Here is a 21,245-nt window from a genome sequence, read left to right on the forward strand (position 1 = left end):
TCTAGTAATTGAAAGTTAGCAAAATGGAATCTATTTGGACATTCAAAATTATTCTCCTTCAAAACAACAAATAAACATCAGATCTCCTCTGTACTCATACTGTATGTTACTGAATAGGATAGCATTTGCAGTTTTACTCTCACAATAAAGAGTAAAGTGCAACTAAAATACATTGTACTGAGTGTGCCAATGTGCTTGGCAAAAATATTAAAGTTAATATCTCAGTATTCAATCACAGAATTGTAAGATTTGTTTCTTGTTTTGCTTTTATTTGCAGCAAAACAAGATGATTTATAGCTCTGTAATCAATAGGTCTCCAAATACTCATCCAAGAACTCCTAACAATCTCTTTAAAAAGATGTTAAAAATTTCAAAAGATATTTTACATTCACTAATTATCTGTCAATTAATCATATTTATGCAAGATAATATAATAATTGAATTATTTATATGCATAAATATGTCATATAGGTTATGACAGCTGTGGTACTACTCTTAAGCCTAATTTGGTCAGATTGCAGAAGATAATCAAGGCTAGCCAGAGTCAGTATTGGGATGGGAGAATTTTCAAGAATACCAGATTACTGCTTTAAGCGGCGTTGGTAGTCCAGTAGGTGGCACTCTTCGCTCTGCACCAGAATTTCCAAAACAATGCCTCATAGTGATGGGAGACAATATTGCTTTAGGATTGCCACTTTTGGATGAAAAAAGGTCCTTACTTCTTAGTCATGAAGATCTCATGGCATGACTACCTGATGTCTTGGCTACATTGCTGGGCTATATATTAGGCAAGCCTAGGAAATTCCAGGGCTTGCACAATCGGCTTCCCTAAAATATTCTTCTCAGTTCAGCTGCTGAAGCAATTTGTCACATCACCTGATATGTGGAGCAGCAGGACTGCTGGTGTACAATGGCTGCTCATATAACTTAACACTCTTGCCTGCTAAGCAACTATACTATAAACTATATACTACAAGTGACTCAGTAAATGCATGAAAGGTTTAGAGATACCCAAGTGCTTAAATGATCAATGAAAGCATTTGAACTTCTTAAGAGCTAATCTGGCAAGTAGCAAATCCTTTCAACCATCTTAATTTTTGCAAGCAAGACTGTAGTACTTGAATGACCAATTCTCATTAGTATTCTGATCTGAATAACCATCAGCAACAATACAAATATTGCCACAATGGACAATGAGTATTCTAAAATGTGCACAGTATTTTCCATAGGCTAAGCTGAAACAAATTAAGCATACATTTAGTTGCTTGTTCATTCATTTACTTCTAAAATGCTCGATATATTCAAGTCTCTGCTTGTATATTTGTCTTAAAGCTTGTTATATTTCCAGGTTCTTTTTATGTTACATTTTCAAGCAGCTCACCAGATTTACTTAGACTTCACAATGGGAAGAACTCTTGGAATTCTTTCAAGATATTTGCGATTCATGTTTTTACAAGGGGAAATATCAAGTTATTGAAATGCAAATGATCCACATTTACAGGAAAAATAAGAACATGCAGCTTTTAGAAGTCTTATTCTACAACGTTCCTTTGTTCAGAACTGCCAAAAATGTACAAAAGTCATACAGAGTTCAGAATTCTGTAAAACGAAAGTACACATTCCATTTGCATTTCTTTCTTTTTCGTTTTTTAATAGCCTTTTGATGTATACTTATTTTGTTGTTCAGGGTCAGTATTTTGAACAAGCCACACTTAAGGAAAGGCAAACTGTACATTTACTGAACCTTTCAATAGAAATTAATACTACAACATACAGTATATGATTAAGGAATCTGGAAAATGTCTTATCACTATGCAAGATATCGCCATCAGGAAATTTTAAAGTTAAGCACGAAAGCAGCTTTACAGTATTAATCTTTCAATTATTCAGAGTTCTCAGAAGAAAAATCAATAAATCACCAGTTCTCCTCCTAATCATCTGCCCAGAGTCAAAGCCAAGGGCATTTTCAGTAGTTTGGTCAAATTCTAATTAATTTAATGAGACAGAAGACAAAGGCAATGTGTTCTTAATATCTTAATGTTTGGTGTTAACGTGTCAGTCTGAGAAAATGACAACCTTAGCTGTAAAGTCAAGGCTGACAAAACCCCTTCTGCTAGAGAGGAATGAACTAGAGAGGCTGCTACTAGGGTGAAGGTGGGTTAGAGGGAGGGATGCTAGAAACACCATAAAATGGGTGCTCAGCAGGCAAAATATTTGTGTAAGAGAGCAGAAATGGAGGATTACAATTTGACCTCCTCCCAAACTTTACTTTAACAACTCTAAACAGGGAAAGTTCCCTTTTCAACATTCAGAATCATTAATACAAACTTATTTTCTAATTTTATTTTGTGAAATTAACCCAGCCGCCCATTTTCTAACTGCTTTATGCAGCACAGGATTACAGGATACAGTAGGTGGAATTTATCTCAGTAAGCAAGTCAGGATACACCATGGATGGGACACCAGTCCATTGCAGAGCACACACTCACAATAATTTTCCCAGAAGCCAATAAACCTAACAGTATGTCTTTGGACTGTGGGAAGGAAGTTTTCAGAGGAAAACCATGCAAACACAGAGAGAACATAAAACTCGACACACATGTAGCCCCAGCACTGCAAGGCAGTAACGATAACCACTGACACTGTGCAGCCCTTGTAAAATATATGTAGATATGAAATGTGAACCCTGTAAAACCCATTCTCTAAAAATGTGTAGCCATGTATGTGCTAAAATAATGGATTTCTTCAAAAGATCAATCTTTAAGACTTTATTATAATAGAAAGCTATAGATCAATTGAATAACATTAGTTAAAACTCTTCAGAGCTCATGTGAAGGATAAATTATTTTATAGTTGTACAGTAGCTCTTCTTTACCCATATTTCCTCAGTGCTCTGTTGAGTTTGTTTTTTCCACAGGCATACAGATGTTCATACTGTACCAGTAATGAAATATTCCTACCGGAATTCCTGGATTATTTCATGTATAACCCAATTGAAAGATTATTTACAGTAAATCCAGTTTAACTGCTGGCAAAAAAGGAATTCTTTAGATACTATCTCAAGGGAATATTCCGTTAAACAACAGGGAATGGTAACTATTTTTTCGACAAGGTACTACAGAGTTCTTAGGAAAATAGTTTTATATCTAATTTGTCTGGTTCATCATCAACACTTGTTAAAGTATTTACATTTGCTTCCATTTTAAAAAAATGATTTGAATGCAGAATATTGACTTTAAGAGTTTAAAAAACAGAATATTTGGCATGCAGCGCAGGAGGATAACTGATGTCAAACTTACAAAATAACAGAAAAAAAGGCTTAAAAGTATCCACACCAGTAGAACTACATACAGTACATGTATTAAACATTCTAAAGATGTTTATTTCATCCCTCTTGTTCACATGTGCACAATCGCTTGTCAAAGAAGAGCAATTGACATGAGTACTGTATCTACTGTATGTACAGTAACTTTGTTGTAGAAGACATCCTACATTCTTTCATAATACTTGGAATAATATAATATACAGTAGATTGGAAAAATATAGACGCGCAAAAATTCGGAGAATGTGAGCAGTAGCTCGGTTTTCTGGATCACAGCTTCTGGAGGTACGTGTTCGATTGTAACTGCATATTCTACCGCACAGAATTCAGTCTTTTGTAAATAGCAGGACAAGGAAGAAAACTCTGTCAGCATATTAAGAGTCTCAAGAGATTTAACTGAAGAAGAGGTGAGTGGTGGACAGAAAAGTGGGGATGAAAAGGAGCACAGAACAGAAAAATCTCTTATAATCAGTAACAAACGAGTAAAATTGACTAGAAGATCTTCTATTTATGAACAGTACTGTACATACTTGTATTTCAATGCTTAAAAAAACACAACCTCTACTGCTACTACTGAATTATGATGGTCAAATTTCTTATTTATGCTTTGCAAGGCTGTGTACAGTTTCAGTAACAATGTTTTTTTTTTCCAGATGGACCACAAGATACACCACGATACGTTTTTATCGTGGTGTATCTTGACGTTATTAATAGTTTTGAACAGTTAAGTTTTGTGATCTCTCTGACAATTTTGAGACAATAAGGTCCGGACAAGTCCTTAGGTTCATTAACGTTCTTAATAACTTTAAACAGTAATGTGCTTTAAGTTTGTTAAACAAATGATTCCACTACATTAATACTCTAGGCTGCACCGATTCACTGAGCAACACAAATGTCTGATCTAGAAACTTGAGTCTTCTTATGTGCGGGTCACTTCGGTGAGGTGCCGTCAGTTCATGACGCCCTCCACAAGTCCTACTACGTGAAAGCTTTTCCTTCCATCGAGAAGCACTGCCACGGTCTTTTCCCTGTTGTTTACTTTGTCTCAAGTAAAGTTTCCTCGGGCTGCATTATTTTTTTTTCCCCCAACCGGCGTGTATTTCCTCGTCTGTATCAGGGAGGGAGCACAGCACAACCTTTGTCAGATCCTTGCTTGAACATCATGCTGCAAACGTGCACGCTTTTCAGTGTTGAGACTGGGATCTCTGTGGATGCTGCAGGATTCAGTGACTCAAACTAGGCGCGTTTCGTTTCGGGTCTTTTTTTGTGCCTGCGTTAAATGTGCCTGCCTTTTCAAAGGATTTGAATAATGTGATTTTTCCTTTTGGAAAACCACCTTCCAGGACTGACGAGCCAGTTGTGAAAGTCTAACACGCTGTTGCTTCTTTTCTTCCCTGTATGCAGCGGGCAGATAATCAACCTGCTCCTACGGCAGTGGTAGGTTCAAGGCACTGCAATTTTTAAGTAGTCAGCGATTTTCCGCAACAAATTCGCTAAGGGGCAATTATGCAAAAAGTTTAATCTAACTTATGAAGACAGCCCGAGCTCTAGCCGAGTAATAAAAGGATTCCAGTGTACTTTTTTCCCCACTTTTTTTGAAAGAAGATCCATTTGGGATTTACTACAGTATTTAGTAAGCGGCTCACGAGGTGAAAGAATTCCCAATGCAATTGTTACTGCTTTTCCTAATAGTTCTCGTGAACTGTTGCCATCAAGGCAGTGAAGCCCAGGGTGGATCTATAAAAACTTTACGATCTTCAAATATAAGGCGTGAAGGTAAGTTATTTATTCATGCAGTACATTATACCAACTCACGCACATCTCTACACGACGTTAATCGTTGTTTTGTTCACCAAATGCGTATCTCGCTTTTCCCTGCTGTTTGGCGACTCCTGTTGGAACATCGACAGTAAGTTTTGTAAAGATTTGAATCTTAATCTAGACTGAATACGGTGGATTCAGACTTCATTTTAACTACAGTATATACACTGTCCGCTGTAGCACATTGCACGAGTTTCACTTTGTTTAGGAGGTGATGGTAAAGCACTGTGATTGCCCATCATGGTTAGACAGTACATGTTCAAAAGGCTCCATGAAGGGGGAAATAAATACTTTGGTGGCACCATTCTGTTTCAAACTGACACGCTTATGAAGTACAGGCCAGGAGGAATGTACTACATGAAACCCATAGCGAACGACAAGTGGAAGTTTTAGAAAGCACTATCAGTAAGCCCCTGTTTATATACGAGAATGACATACCCACGTAGAATTGATCATACAGTACTGCATGTTTATTTAACTGTTTAGCTGTTTAAGCACATTAATAAAGATGTCTGTAGTAATGCATTGCTACGGTACATTCAAAAGGCTTTTGCTTTTTGAATGTACTGTAACATTCATACTGTAGGTATATTTAAAGTTATATCAAAAGGAGGGGTTGCCCGTACAGCCATAAACATGTACTACACTATATAAGCCTTGAACACGCGCGCTACTGCCGAGTTACTCAACTTGAACTTTCTTCAAGGAGCAAAAATCCCATTAGCACTCAGATGGAGGAACACACCATACCACCATCCCCCCGAAAATGAGGAGCCAGTCCCACCTTAAAACTGTCTCGAGCCGCGTCAATTAGAAGCCCCAGCTTTTAGTTGGTCCATATATACAGCGCATGTGTGTTTGCTGTTTACTTACTCATACTGGTTAACAGCTGTGCGCATTTAATTAATTTTGTTGTAATAAACGACAGCTGTTGGATATGACATCTTTGCAATGCGTCTACCAAATCTGACTTTTTGTGAAACATGCTTCACAGACCACAGCATTTGGTGCCAAACTGCAGTATTTTTGAAATGCAGAACGTAGTGTACGCATCTTATTGGAAATGTATAAAATACTATAGATCTGTAAGTTATTTCGTTTCCCCTTTATTGACTTTTAACACCAATGAATGCTAACTGCCTTTAACTTCTGTAAAGGTCTAGGGGGACCCCAAAGCTGTTCCGTTTTTCTCCTGTTTCAGTAGGCTTAAGAATCATACGGCCATGTTTGTCAACTTATTATGTTTGTCAGTAGTATAAAGATGTGAAACAAAGTCACAGGGAACTTGAATGTCTTGTTCAGAATTACAAAGAACACCATTATTGCCTTTGATCAAGATAACAGAAATTGGATGCTCATGGTTTCCTAAATTACGTTTGCAAGGGTGTTGAGCATGACCATAGTAGAGGTCCTGGTTCTCCTGGATCAGCCATTCTGCTCTAATGAGGTTTCCACCTTCACTTTTCAGGAACCAGATTTCTACATTTAGTCTCGAAGCTGCTACATTTTTTTTCTTGGTTTCCAAATACACAATCCTAGCTTCTAATGGAGAAATCTTCTCATTAAAATTACAAGCAAAAGCAGTATAACTACCTAAAAAAGTATTTGGTAACCAACCAATTTCTAATGATTTAGAAATCATTGCATGTCTATTGTTAACCTTGCTACATCATTAATCAAATTGTTAAAAAAGCAGTTACACTTTAGGAGAAATGCCCCTTATTAGATGTCTGTAAAACATTTTTAGCATATTATTATTGGTATAAAGTTACAGTATATATAATAACTTCATACTGTAACTCTATGGTTAGAATTTGTACAGTAGTATGGTTCAGTCTAGAGTTTCATTACTTATAATGGATCCAATTAATTGACACCTTATGCACTCTTCATACTTCATACAGATATACATTTTGTTTCTAAGATGTTAAGGAATGCTACAGTATTTGCAATCTACATTCCACAAATATTCCACAAAATCTATTTACTTTTATAAAAAGTGCATACTCTGGTTATTTTGAGAATCTAAGACCTATCAACGGCCATACACTGTGGATCACAAATCATGTACATAATCTTGATGATAAGCGTGTCTAAATACTGTTACCACCCTAGCCAAAAGCTCAGTGGTGTGTCTCCTAAAGTAAAGCGATTTGAATGATATTAGCGTCAAAGAATCTAAACATGTAGCTTGTTTGATGTGAGAATTCAAGTTGGACTGGCCACCTAATGATGATCTTCAGCTTGAACATCATACTGTATAAAGCAACAAGCTAAGCTCTCAGGCTGTGCAGGAGTTTAACTGCACATGGGTGATTATTTTCTGCACTGAGTAGTGAGATTGAAATATTCCAGAAGGAATTGGAGTGGAGTGTCAGGGTAGGAAATCATATTTGCTGGCTGCTTGAAGGATGAGTTCATCAACAGCATGCAAAGACATTTAAAGATGAAGGCACAAAAGGCATGTTCCTCTTGCCATGGGCTCCTTATGTCTTTATGACTTTAATGATGAAACAAATCTTCACTTTTGCAGTGCTGAACTGCACGAATATATAATTTGTGGCACAGAGGTTCTTAAATACTTCATCACTACAGATGTTCATGAACATCTAGAATATTCAAATGCAAGAAGCAAGTTTCCGATCTCTTCAGTACAACATGTAAAATGGTTTTGTATCCAGATAGGGATACAGTTTCCCGCTAAGGGTTAAAGAAGAGCCAGAGCTAAGGATTTCATCAAATGGCCATTGTTTCAAATTGATAACTGCTGTTTTGTCAGTAAAAGAGCACAGTAATAATAGCATGCCAGGTTTTCTGGTGCTTACTGGACAAAGATGAATGAAATGTCTTCCGCCAGGGAATGAATCTAAAAAATGTGACCCCTGGATTGTAATCTGTAGCATGTCCTGTTTTATTTAACATTACATTCTTTGTATTCGACTGGGCTATGACAATAGCTCCTATACCTGTAGATGAAATGCTGCTTGAATCATCAGGCTTATGTCCCAACAGTGTAAAACCTTTTTGAACTGTGAGAAAAAAAAAGTAAATACTATTGTAGGAGGTCTCGGTTCCATTTTTGGTCCTTGTAAAGAAAGGAGCAGGAAATAATGGGTGCACATGTTCTCGCAAGAGTCTGGTAGTGTTTGATATTGGTTATTAGAGCCAGTGTCGATATCAATCAGTCTAGATGGAGAATCTAGAGATTTTGTAACTGCTTGATTGATTTCAATTACAGTCCAAGCTTTCATCAGGCGAGGCAGTGCTACATCGTTTGCTTCTTTCATTTGAAGAGTTGTATCCATTTGAGGGCAAGATATATGAAGGAAGCTGAGATTATGTGCAGATGTCGTCTTGTGATCCAAGACTTTTTCAAATGAAAATATAACACTCTTGGAGGCTTGTTTGTTGGAATTATACCATTATTTTAGAAGGCTAATATGAGTTCTGTGCAGATTTGGGATTTTCTTGTCCATATCTTTGCCATTGGCTGACTATTTTGGCAAATCTTACATATGTATACAGTATACAGTATGTGGCCTATATGGTATTTTCACTTTTGCAAATTAAACAAAACTCCTTTAGAATAAATCACTTAGATACTTGTTTAAAACCATTTCTACATTGCTAGAGAATAGAACTTTAGCTAAGCTACCTGTATGAAGGGCAAGCAAGCGGTGTGTGTCCACTGATGTGTTTTTTCACAGACTGGAAATATTCCAAAAGTATGTCTGCAGAACTATTATCTATAAAATGTTTTTCAAAGGGTCATTTACGGGGTAGTATTCAACATAGGTGGGACAGAGTAAAAGCAACAACCAGAAAATGCAAAACTTTCAAGAATATGATATGTATTCACAGGCAAACCTTTTTGTTTTAGTTTCAGGTATTCTGTCACACAAAATGATGCAATAAATGATATAATTTGGAACTGTGCTTAATGTGTGCCAAAATCATTATTCCATGATCAGTTTATGAGTTTGATGTAATACATTCGAGAGGAAAAATCAAGACAACCTCCAAAAACTGGCTAGTTTAGTTACATCACAGTGCATCCACTTGGACACTAAGCATACATTTGATGCAAATGATGACTGATCATTTCCAGATGGAAGCATTCTAGTTGGAGTTCACTAATTAGATTTGGATGTTATCAGTGAGAAATTTGCTTTCACCACTAGTTTTATGCTGCTTTCTGAATTTGCTCCTGTCCCCCATGAGGAACTAAGTGTCCTGTTTTGTAGCATTGTACAGCCACGTATGCAAAACAATAATGAAGCTAACAGCCATTACAGTGAGATTGCAAGTTTATACAAAAAGTTAACAAAATCTTTTTTCTAGACCATTCTAACTGTGCATGCAGCAGGTTGGGTACATCGGTTATAGTAATAATCATAATATAATAACTAATAATAAAGTTTATGTTAATATAATTAATCTGTGAGATCCTTACAACTTATAATAATAATTAATAATTCTTTACACTTGTATAGCACTTTTCTGGACACTCCAGCGCTTTACAGGTAATGGGTACTCCCCTCCACCACCACCCGTGTGTAACCCCCACCTGGATTATGCCATAGTGCGCCAGTACACTCGCCACACACCATCTACTAGTGGGGAAGAGAACAGAGTGATGAAGCCAATTCATAGATGGGGATTTTTAGGAGGCCATGATTGGTAAGGGCCAATGGGAAATCCTGGGGTAACACCCCTTCTCTTTTTTAGAAACAGATTTTTAAGGATCTCGGTTTTATGTTTCATCCGAAGGATGGCACCTTTTTACAGAATAGTGTATTATTACAGAATTACAGAATAGTGTCCCCATACTGGGACATTAGGACCCACACAGACTGCGGTGTGAGCGCCCCTTACTGGCCCCCCTAATACCTCTTTCAGCAGTAACATTAGTTTTTTACCCAGGAGGTCTCCCATCCAGGTACTGACCAGGCTCACACTTGCTGAGCTTCAGTGGGGATGCCAGTTGTGGGTTGCAGGGTGATATGGCTGCTGGCCACATCAAACAGTTCAATTGATTATCAGTTTACCCATGTGAATATAGGACAGGTGCAGTGATTACTGATGTTCTTTTGTTAAGATTGTTGTAGTAGTAATAAGGAAGATCTGTAGTAATATGTTGGTAGGCTTTGCCTTTGAAGAGTGTGATGCAAATGAATATAGCTCTCGCATCAGCAGAACTGGCAGACTGCCATGTCTGATTTGCTGTGGAGAAGAATACACTAGCTGTTAAACACCTGCAAGCACAAGTTGACCCAAGCTAGCCTATGAGAACATGGGTGTGCCATTTATGCTTCCTGCCTAGATTAATTCTGATTGATCATTAAACACTATTTGATTAACAGGTCTTGTAGGTTTTGCAGATCATCCAGGTTCACATTGTTTTGCTTTAAGCTGGCTTTTTCTGACATGTGTGCTTTGACAGCCTTAGCTTTTTAACTTCTGAGCTAAATTCAAAACAACCATTTCATTCTCCGAAGTACTGTACACACATTGACCTCAATAAATAATACTAGAGACTGCCCTTCCTTCCTGGTGACATGAAGAAAATATACAAACAACGTTAATCTTATCTAAAGTTTAAACTGTTTTCAACATGTCCTGTATTCAGGTTTGTAATATTCAAGTACTTTGTCCTGATCAGAATGTTTATGATACTATTTAATTGTGTATTTTGTGTATTGCTGTAAGGGGATTGTTTCTAGATTTCAAGTTAGTTTTATCACATTACTAAAATTCCCGGTCTGCATGGCAGTTATTGACTGTTAAAATTCTTCCCTGGAGCCATACCAGAGGAAGTACATGGTCCAATATGGTAATAAGATAATGCATATTCGTTGGCTCAGTCCTACATCTAAATGAATGTACTAAGATAACCCCACCATGGGAAATACTCTTTTCATGACTTATCATGCACTGGTGGAAAATTATTTCATTTTGTGAGTATTTTAGTATTTGATGGAGTATATCATAATTCAATTTCGTAATGGATTTGTTTAGTGAATTATTTTCATCCAGCACTATAGATCCTCTCACAATTATCTAAGAAAATAATTGTTGTCATTTGAAGTCATCTGGCAAAATTGCCAGTCAGACTTCAAAAGTAGTTGAATGCATAGGCTTTAACTATTTTGGTTGCATGATTTTGAGAGATATCCAAATTCTGTGTTTTTATTCACAGTGAGAAGATTAGAAAAAAAGCCTATTTTAAACACTTTCAGAGGGGTTGACTGACTTGACTTTCAATTAAAAACACAGTTCAAATTGATTGCTAGCACAAATGATATCAAATGGTTGTATTTTACTAGGCTTTATAACCCTTTATCAGTATCAAATATTGCTTTTGCCAGACTACTCTAAGACAGATGTACATTTTATAAAAGTTAGCTTATGATAACTGGATATGAGATTTATAAACTAAAAACTTATTTTATTAAACACTATTTTAGCCTTCCATAAGCAGTGTAGCTGTAAATGAGGTAAATGTATATGGGTAGATAACATGTTGTTCAGATTTTGAAGATTATTGTTATTGCTATAGTAGAGCCAGTTTTTAAATGGCAAAAACACATTTCAGAAATAAACATTACAGAAGGACATGTGAGGTAAGCCAATGAGTGCAGATGGGGTAGATAAAATATTGTCTTTCCAAACCAAAGGATAATGGAAGAAAAGTGGCTATTCAGATTTTGTTTTTCACGAGAGTAGACGATCACCACGTAGATTTTCCATTCCAGAATCTACAGGGGGTGAACAGTGTGCCTTCGTTTGACATGGTTGTCAGGGAGTTCAGCTCATCTAAGCCAGAGGGGGTCCTGGGAGAGTCTCCTTGAATCCCTGTGGAAAAAGACCGTTAGGGAGAGGAGTAACAACTCGAAAATGGTGTTAGGGGCTGAGGTGGGGAAGGAAAAATAGATGGAAAACTCAAGGGATTAATTTCCACTAAGGGAGGCAGATGCGGAGCATATTACAGGACATGGTGTGGGACGGCAAACTGTTTACTTGGCTTAATCCTTTTCACAGCAGCAAATGCGGGAGCGTGTGTAAATGCTTCTTCTTTCTGCTGTTATTTAGAAGCCTATGAGCAGCTCTGCGTTCAGTACATTTGCAGGTAACCTCTTCATATATAAAAGTGTGAAAATGAGCGTTAATAAGACAAGCACAGATTATGATGGGTATATTTTGTTTATATACTGTTTGTCTTTATAATATATAAAGGAGTTTTACATTTTTGTTCTGTTTTTCATTTGAATAATTTAAGTAACACCATTTTATTTTTAAGGTCTTTTAATAGCTTTATTCCAAACAAGCCCAGCATTACAGGGAGTTGCTGCTGGCACTAGTTTTAGACACTATATTATGTTGCCACATGCATGGTATTTAACGTATGTGCAACATCTTGTCAAATAACATGATGCACATTTTCAGCTTTCAGTTACGAACTGCATGAATGCCTCCCTAGTATGGCTCTGTTATGGATTCTGCCCAGCTTTCAGCTTCAGGTCCTGAAGTTGTGCCTTGCTCTTCAATGTAGAAGAACCACCAAGCAGTATTTTAATGTGTCTACAGACCCAAAATATACCTAAACATATTAAACGATTTCTAACTCTACTTTTGACTCCTAATTCTAATTCCCTGATACTGTATGTAGCCATTTGTGTAAATTAAAGGTTTTATAGTTATATAATAAAGAAGAAAATAAATAAATAAAATTATTTTAATTAAATGTTGACAGTCTTATAGCTGTGGTTTACTTTGAAGTAAAAAAATTGGAAAGTTATCATCAACGCGTTATCATGAGGTGCTTTTTATTTGGATAGTGCTGTGTCACCACATTCTCACACAAACTTAATAAATTGATCACTACCATGATTATGTGATGACAAGCTGACTGTCATTTTGGAACATGTTTAAGATCTTCTGTTAAAATCTGTTTTTTGAAAGCCAAAAGGCACTTTGATACCAAGGTTATATTATTTGTTAGATTTGAGCGATAAAACATTCTCAGCAAAAGCGATCAATCACTTTTTATTTTAATTTATAGAGGGATTTGACCTTTTCAGTAAAGAACACTTATATTCTGTATATGTTCTCCAACCAAAACTTTTTGTTTTAAATAAAGATATTCTCATTTTGAGGATTCATATTCTCTTTTCGATGCTGTTGTCAGCCTTTATTGCATTTGAAAGTAGTGGTGGCTGGTTTTTATCCATAAGGTTTTCAATATTTTAGTGCTTTCAAGTAACAGAAACACTGCTTGGATAAAATATCTAGTAGAATAAATAAGATTGTTCTAATTTCAGTAAATATATTTATTTCTAAGCACAACATTCAGCCTACACATTGTCTTATCAGAAGTGCACTGCTGTTGCTGCACGACAATATGTCCTTCTTTCCTTTTCGTTGTCAAGAAAGATATGCTTGTACTGTATGTCTTGATGATAGAATATTATTGTTATTTTATAATGCTCTGTGCATTCCTAATAAACCTGTATAGAAAGTATCTATATACAAGATATTTCTTGTATCTAAAAATGTCTCTTGCAACCTTCTTGAAGTAACTTGGCAAAGATGAATACCTTCAATATTACTCTGACGTGATAAGCAGAATCCTAAGTGGCTTACTTAACACATTTCTGTGCTGGGAAGGAATGTGGTGTTTTTTCTGCTGATTTTTTTACAATGACTGACAGGGTGTTGAGATTATATAAATAAATGTCAACTACATCACTGCTAATATTTGAACCACTCCTCTTTCACCAAGGATAACAGTGACCCGTTGCTGGAAATGTGTTCATATACACAGTGATAACTTAATCACTTGGGTTCTGTCCTCAAATGCTCGTGTGACTTGATGAGCTCATGAAAAATGGGTTCTTTTCTGATTTTTTAAAGAGCAAAAATATGCTCTTTTTTTCCAATGTTCTAAGGATATTTCCCAGGAAAACCTCACCAGCCGAGATGACCACATGGATTCTAATTGGAACAAGCCCGTGTTTATGATAATCCACCTCACTTTACCCTGGTTGTAGGGCTAAGTATTAGAACCCGCTGAGCATCAGTGTGTTAGAGCGTGCCAGAATGCACATCCTACTGAGAGCTGGCAGGTCTTCTTTCTACACATGGAAGCAGTCGGGAGCCATCCACAAACTACACTTCTCCTTCACAATAGAGCAGGGAAGGGTATCACAACCTGAGTAATGGAAAGGAAAATGAGGAAATAGGACACGGATGCTAAGCTGGATGTTGTGTTGTGTATCTTCCCACTGTAATTCCAATTTGAAAAGCCAAAGAGGTGAAACATTCTGTCACCACTTCATGCAAACCCTCAGTAAATCTAAAGCATAAACATCCACAATCTAAGCTCTTTATGACCATATTGAACTGCCTTTATAATCTTTCTTCTTAAAATCTTTCATAATGTTCCAGTTTTCTGCATGCTGGTCATGTTCAATATTTTCGTTCGAATGTAAGAGAGAATTTACTGTTTTTTTCGCGTGCAAAGGAGAGAAAAAAGACACAGTTCAAGCCAGGATGCATATATCAGAATGCAATTCAGTAAACGTTATGCTCTTTCTCATTTGAAAATGTAAACATTATTTGTATTGATTCTGAGTTTTCTTTAGAAAATTAGAACGTGTTATCTGCCTATTTTTCTGTTACACATGCACAACAGAGTAAATATCTGTTCTTCTGAGTCATTTGTGCTTGGCTCATGGAAATATTTCTATGAAAGTCTGATGGTTGGTTCAGTTTTTCTTGTTTGCGTGGTTGAAGTGTCTGCAGAAATCTTCCAGTTTGCTTCTTTTTAGTATAAAACAATGCTGTTGTCTCTGGCTGTATGCCTTGTGTGCTGTTGAGTTCTCAGTGTTGTTTTAGGATAAGACAGCAAAAAAGAAAAAAAGCATTTGTTTCCTGCAATGTCAACCCCACAACTCGCATCAAAAACGTATCATGGCTTATACCTTATGTGTACAGTCCTTTCTGTTATAAAAAAAAACAACTAGACTCACACATGCAAACTATTGACGTAAAGAAGAGAGGTTTTGTTAATCTTGGCATTTTGGCAAAACAATCATAGGTAGGAAGACAAACTGCCAGTCTTTGTGCACTATGCTTCTGAAAAAAAAATATTTTAAAAACATTTGACAATGAAAGCCTTTGGATACAGCATCAAAGCACTACTTATTCTTAGAAAGCTGAAAGACTGAATTGAAGGCTGGGAGTTCTCTCATGAAACGGCTTCAACATCCATTTTTAAACGTTTTTGCTTTTCGCTTAAACTTACTGTTGTCGTCATTGACAGAGATGAAATATAGTAGCATGTGTAGTGACCTTTTGCAATTTACCCCAAAGAGTTTTCATCCTATCAGGGTACATTTTCATGGCTGTTTTGATTTAGATCAATATTTTCGTAACTTTCTTTATGCACAAAGTGTGCTATGAAGTATATGTGAACGGTTTTGGAAAATCACAGTAGTATCTTAGAAGGAAGCCTTGATAGTTATAGTATCATATACAGTGCCTTGAAAAAATATTTGGACCCTTTTACAGTTGCTTTTAGTACATTATGCTGCTTTAAAGCTCCTGTCATGACACTTTGAAGAATCAATTAATATTTGTTACACACAACCTACATTCAAAGCAAAAAATAAATAAAGATGTAAATAGATACTTAATATGACCCCCCAAAAAATCATGATTGCATACAGTAAGTATTCAAAATAATACTTATTTTATCGATGACTTATTTGATATAAATTAATTTAGGTGCACAGAAATACTTAGCGAGCCACACAATAAGTAGTGTGGCCTTTGTGTGCAGTAATAATGATTCCCATGTTTTTGAATAAATACTGTACATCTGTTTCTATAAAGTCATTATGTCAGGTATTGAAGCACAGATCAAGAAGAAGGTATAAAAAAGTTCAAAGACATTGTATATACATTTGAGCATGAATACAATTATTATTGTAATCATGTTACATGTTAAAAAATAAGATTCAAACATAAAAAGAATAGACAAACTTAAAGTGGGTGCAACACAAAAACACCCCAAATGACTACACAATGAATTTCATGTGTTCATCGAGTCACTGACTTCACTGTATGTAGTTTGTGCCATAAAAGGATATCAAACCAAATACTGACCTTTATACTATAAAAATACTTAAAGTGAATGCAGAGTGACACAGTATGGCAACTTATGGAAATCACTGGGTTGCACACAAACTTTGTTTTAGTTCTAATGTGATCAAATGTAAAGTATGCATGGAATTATCAACAAAATATATTTTGTGGTACTTATCATTCATATCGATTTTATGATCACAAATACAATTTGCTTACCTGTAAAGCAAACATAACAGTTCTGACTTTGCAGTCTCTATACTTTTGGAGGGCTGTGTAAATACACACATACTGTATATATATACTGTATCTGGAAGAGGAGTACCCTACTATGCAATCATTTCACAATTGCAGATTGTGGTTCTTCATGCTTGCTGACCCAAACTAAAAAGGCTTTCACATCGCTTCCCTGAAGATGACAGAAGTATATTTTGTACAATTTTTGACTGCTTCTCTAGCTTTGCGACAGATGACCCATTTCATCCATAGATTTAACACATCGATTCCACAGCTCAGCTGACTATAGATTTCTTAAAGTCTGTCTCCAGATGGGGGTACAGCTTAGTAAAAGAAGGAATGTTTTCTGTTTGAATTTTTTCATCTTTCATTAAACTCCACACAAGCATATGTGTGCTCTTATGCTATTCCTTATTCATTTAATATTGAACAAGCCATTAAATAGGTTTGTTTGCATATTTCATCCTCGAATAAGGATAGCCTGTTGAATTGATAATTAAAACCAATTAATGTCAGACACATGTCAATATATAATATCACACTGTATCATATCAATATAATATCAAATCAGGTCTGTGTTAATGCATGTTTTAGTATTTGCCCTAATTTTTAGTTGTCAAGTTAGATCATATATCGCCAATATAATTTAAGGGCAGAACTACAAGCTGTCTCTTAGTAAGATGGGAAAACATACATCAGGAAAGCATATCTTTAGCTATAACTGCAAATTCCCTTCCAACAGTGACAGGTTTTGTAGAACAACAAACCACAATTCTTAGCTATTAATGTGGCCCATGCTATATACAATAAATACTAAAAGTTCTTGAGATACTTCTGTCAGGAACCCATTGTTTATCCATTTTGATATGAAATGCTTTAAATTAACCTTGATATCTGAGGTAGCTGTTTATTTCACCATACAATTTCAGATCTGAGAACAAATATGGTTGTTCAGTAAAGAAAACCTAATTTTCTGTGATGTGATCTTTTTCCCCCCATTATAAATAGCATTCATATAATGAATATCAAGTTCACTTTAAGTATGGTGTTTCATCCCATTAGTAATGTTTAGCTTTCAGTCCAACATCATATTCGTCCATTATCCATTTTCCCCACTACCATCTGCTGCAACTTAATATAGTGCTTTAATTGTCGAGTTGTATTTATGTTAAGAGGTCCAAAATAAGGAAAATTATTTATGGGTAGTTAAATGCAGCCACTTTCCCATGCTATAGCAAAACTAAATTTTCCGCCCAATTTTATCATTAGAGAAGAAGGCACTGTAAATGACTCTTCTACATAGTTTTACTCCTGCTTCTCCATAGTTTTTTTAGTAATTTGAATTTTGTTGGCATGAAGGCGGAAATAAAGGTATGTAATCTCAATTTGCACAGAGGCACAAGCCTTTAAGAACATTGCTCTTGTAATGTACATTTGCTTTTAAAATCTGAATGACTCCTTAAGAGCTTTTCACATGCATTTTCTACAGATGAGCAATTATATCAAATTTTGCCACTTCAGTAATATTTCTGGGATTTCATGCAATTTTAAAGACTTTTTCCAAGTTGTGATTAATGGAGTGTCTCATCTAATATTACAGGGACTACATTTCAATTAAGCCCCAGCATTTACTATAGGGATTAACAGAAAATAGTGTCACTAACATGGAATCTCTGTGACTGTTGAGGTGGACTGAAAGCATATACACATTTCTATGCGATCCCTAAGTTTAAAGTTACAGTACCTGTCCCAGTACATTCTGCAAGGAAAGGTGCCCAGGGATTCTTCAGAGACCAAACACTTAGTTTGTGCAGATTTACTAATGGATATTAGAATATATGGAGGAGAGTTAATGAGGTACTGCTTGCAAAATATTTGAAAAACATTGTAACATTCACTTTAAGGTTTTGGTTTGAAAGTGTACATGCAGTGTATGAGATATACTGTAAGGGTAGCTTTTAATGTTTGACATCTTTTTGAAGTTTACAAGTGGCAACCAGCTTTTCAGACACTGCAAAATGCTGATACACTGGTAAAATGGTGGTATCTTAGTCATTTACCTATACAAAACAGTCAGATGAGTTAGCACTATGTATAAAATGCTCAATTCACAAATAATAAAGTTTGATGTTTTAAGAAGAAAAGCGGCATGACCACTCTATCACTATATAAAGCTGTTACAGGTGCTCAAATTAAATATTTTTTTTAAATAATTTCTTAAGAGATTCTGTAAAGTTGCGAAGAGACTGGTTCACCCCCAAGCCCCCCCACTTCCAGTTTCCACTCGTTCTCAAACACCAACACTCTTATTCAATCCACTAAATCTCCTTAGTGCATATTTTTCTTCAGGGCTCGTCTTCTTCATCACATTTACTACAGGTGAAGCATTACACTGTACAGTCAGGACCCGGAGTTCACAATTACTTTTTCGTCTTTTGCACACTTCAGTCATTTCAGCCACTGTTCAGCTCCAGTTTCTTTTTTGCCACATTTCCTATGCTTTTGTTTTTCTTCCTTACTATTAAACCTCCATGGCTGGCAGCTGGAGTTTATATTGGATGCAGAAGAGTGTGCAACAGACACTGCTACACCCGGACCCTGTTGCAGACTAAGGGGACTGATCTCTTGACTCACCTCTCCCAAAAGGCAACAAATTACACAAGGCCCAAAAAAAGAGCCCAGAATAACACACTGCACCAGGATCCACGGAACTGGAGCCCTGGGTCACTAAATTGTTGTACTTTTATTAATTTCTGTCTTAAAAGGAACAAAACATTTGAAGTAGTGTGATCTCTCCCAAAGTTACAAATGTAAAAAAGGCAGAATGCACACAGGTTTCAGCTGTGCACACCTGTAACGATGACTTCACAGGAATGAAGAGTTTAATTCTACACTGGAAAATAAAATAAGAGAGAAAAATTTTGCTGAGGAGCCTTCCTGACCTCATGCCCAGTGTGACTGTGGTAAAATAGAATGCTTTACCATTAATTTATTTGTATACATCCCTTATATTGAAACTAGGTCTACAATATGAAATGCTCCGCACTGCAAAACATATTGTCCTACATTGTGGAACAGATTTACAGCAGAAAACTTTGTATTCTTTCTGGATGGTAACATACCTCATTTACAGTAACTAAACAGTACCTATAATACATTTAGTAGGTATAAAGTTACGTTGCCCTGTAAACCATTTTAAAACATGGACAATGCAGTTTTAAAATGCGGCTCGAGTGTTACTTTGCTGTAAACCGGGTACAGAATGAAGTGTTTGAGTTTGTATCTGTTTGAGCAGCTTTCGTTTTGGATTTCATGTACTGAGCAGCAGGGTGTAAAATGAAATACATACAGAAAAGATCCTTTCTCTGTTGCTCATTTTTATAACCACTGATCTTTTGTCAAAGAAACAATTTTGTTTCTTCTGCTCCAGCAGCTAGCCATGTTTAAAACTATCCAGAGGGAGAAACATTTAACTGTGCCTGGCAGTTGTACATTTTTGAATGGCAAGGCAGCAGGAGAAAGAAAACAGAATATTGCAGCTGTGAAACCTGTTGATTTGTTTTGGGACCATGGACAGCTTCAGACAGTTTCACAACCATCTACAAAACTGTAGGACATAGCATTTCAATACAATATATGTAGGTCTATGCAGTTTTTGTAACAAGACTAATGAGAGGTTTAGTGCTACAGTATATGAGGCCCGTCATGCAATGGTAGTTGTACATCATAGTGGTACTCTGCTCCTTTCTTGACACCTATAAGAAGGAAAACGTGGCATTCCCATCTGGTTCATGTTTTATGGAGGTTCATGTGTTGGCTGTCCATTTCCCAGGCAAAACGTAATGGACATTTTTTTCACTGACGTAATTTCTCCCATCTGAATACCATTAAAACAGAGCCCAATTATGATGTACAGGTCTCTGGGAAAGAGACTGCCTCCGTTTCTCTGTTAAAGAGAGCTCCTAGAGTGAAAGTAAGTAGTTGTTTGTGACAACCCATTCTGTGTTTGGCATGATGTAGAATTACATTTTTTTTAATGACTTTTTTAGCTATGCGAGTTTATACTGTATGCAGAGAACTTTGTGACCATGCTACAAGCTCAGCTAATTGATTTTTTTGCCGAGCTGATTTAGTTTGTAAATAAGCCCAGTTTATGTTTAATGTCATCCCTACTATTTTCTCAACAAGCCACAGTTTATTGCAGTAGTAAAACTAAATGTATTGGTTCTTAATGAGCTGTTATCATTAAAAATGACTTGCCGCCACTTCCTTTGCAAAGGAATGTTTTCCCCATACTCAAACCATGAGCTTGCATTCCTTCTTGTTTTGTCACACCCTCTAATACTTTACCATATCAATGTATGTTTTACTCTCATTTTACCACAATTCTCTGTACTTTACTGCTCTGTGTCATATACTGTAGTGTCAAACTACAATCTGTTTTATGTGTCATATAACAGAGGGAACCACAGTTTACTATATACTGTACTACAGCTTTTACAATCAAAAACCAAAATACTTATTTTAGGAATAGATTTTATATTCTAGCTACACAAAGTTGTTGTGTTCAACCTTACTTACAGTAATAGTCTTAAGTGTGCATTTTTATGTAATGCTTTTGAATGCATATGTTTTTTTGGAGAAGAAATAGGAATGAAAATTGGTTGAAAACTGAGTTTGGATTTGAATGCTGCAGGCCTTTACTATACTGTACATT

General features: G+C 36.1%; 1 protein-coding gene across 2 annotated transcripts in view; it reads left to right on the plus strand.

Annotated features, from left to right (window-relative positions):
- Nucleotides 1-4,261: 4,261 nt before the first annotated feature.
- pdgfd (platelet derived growth factor d) overlaps nucleotides 4,262-21,245 on the plus strand; it is a 49,878-nt gene continuing 32,894 nt past the window's right edge. Inside the window, exon 1 of one of the 2 annotated variants that reach the window (XM_015341775.2) lies at nucleotides 4,262-5,098. In XM_015341775.2, coding sequence (XP_015197261.1) covers nucleotides 4,987-5,098 — 112 coding nt within the window. In that variant the 5' untranslated portion in view covers nucleotides 4,262-4,986. The remainder of the gene's footprint in view (nucleotides 5,099-21,245) is intronic. The other variant, XM_006627825.3, reaches the window with a different exon arrangement.

This window comes from Lepisosteus oculatus, chromosome 5 (genome assembly GCF_040954835.1).
Source record: "Lepisosteus oculatus isolate fLepOcu1 chromosome 5, fLepOcu1.hap2, whole genome shotgun sequence".
Classification (NCBI taxonomy): domain Eukaryota; kingdom Metazoa; phylum Chordata; class Actinopteri; order Semionotiformes; family Lepisosteidae; genus Lepisosteus; species Lepisosteus oculatus.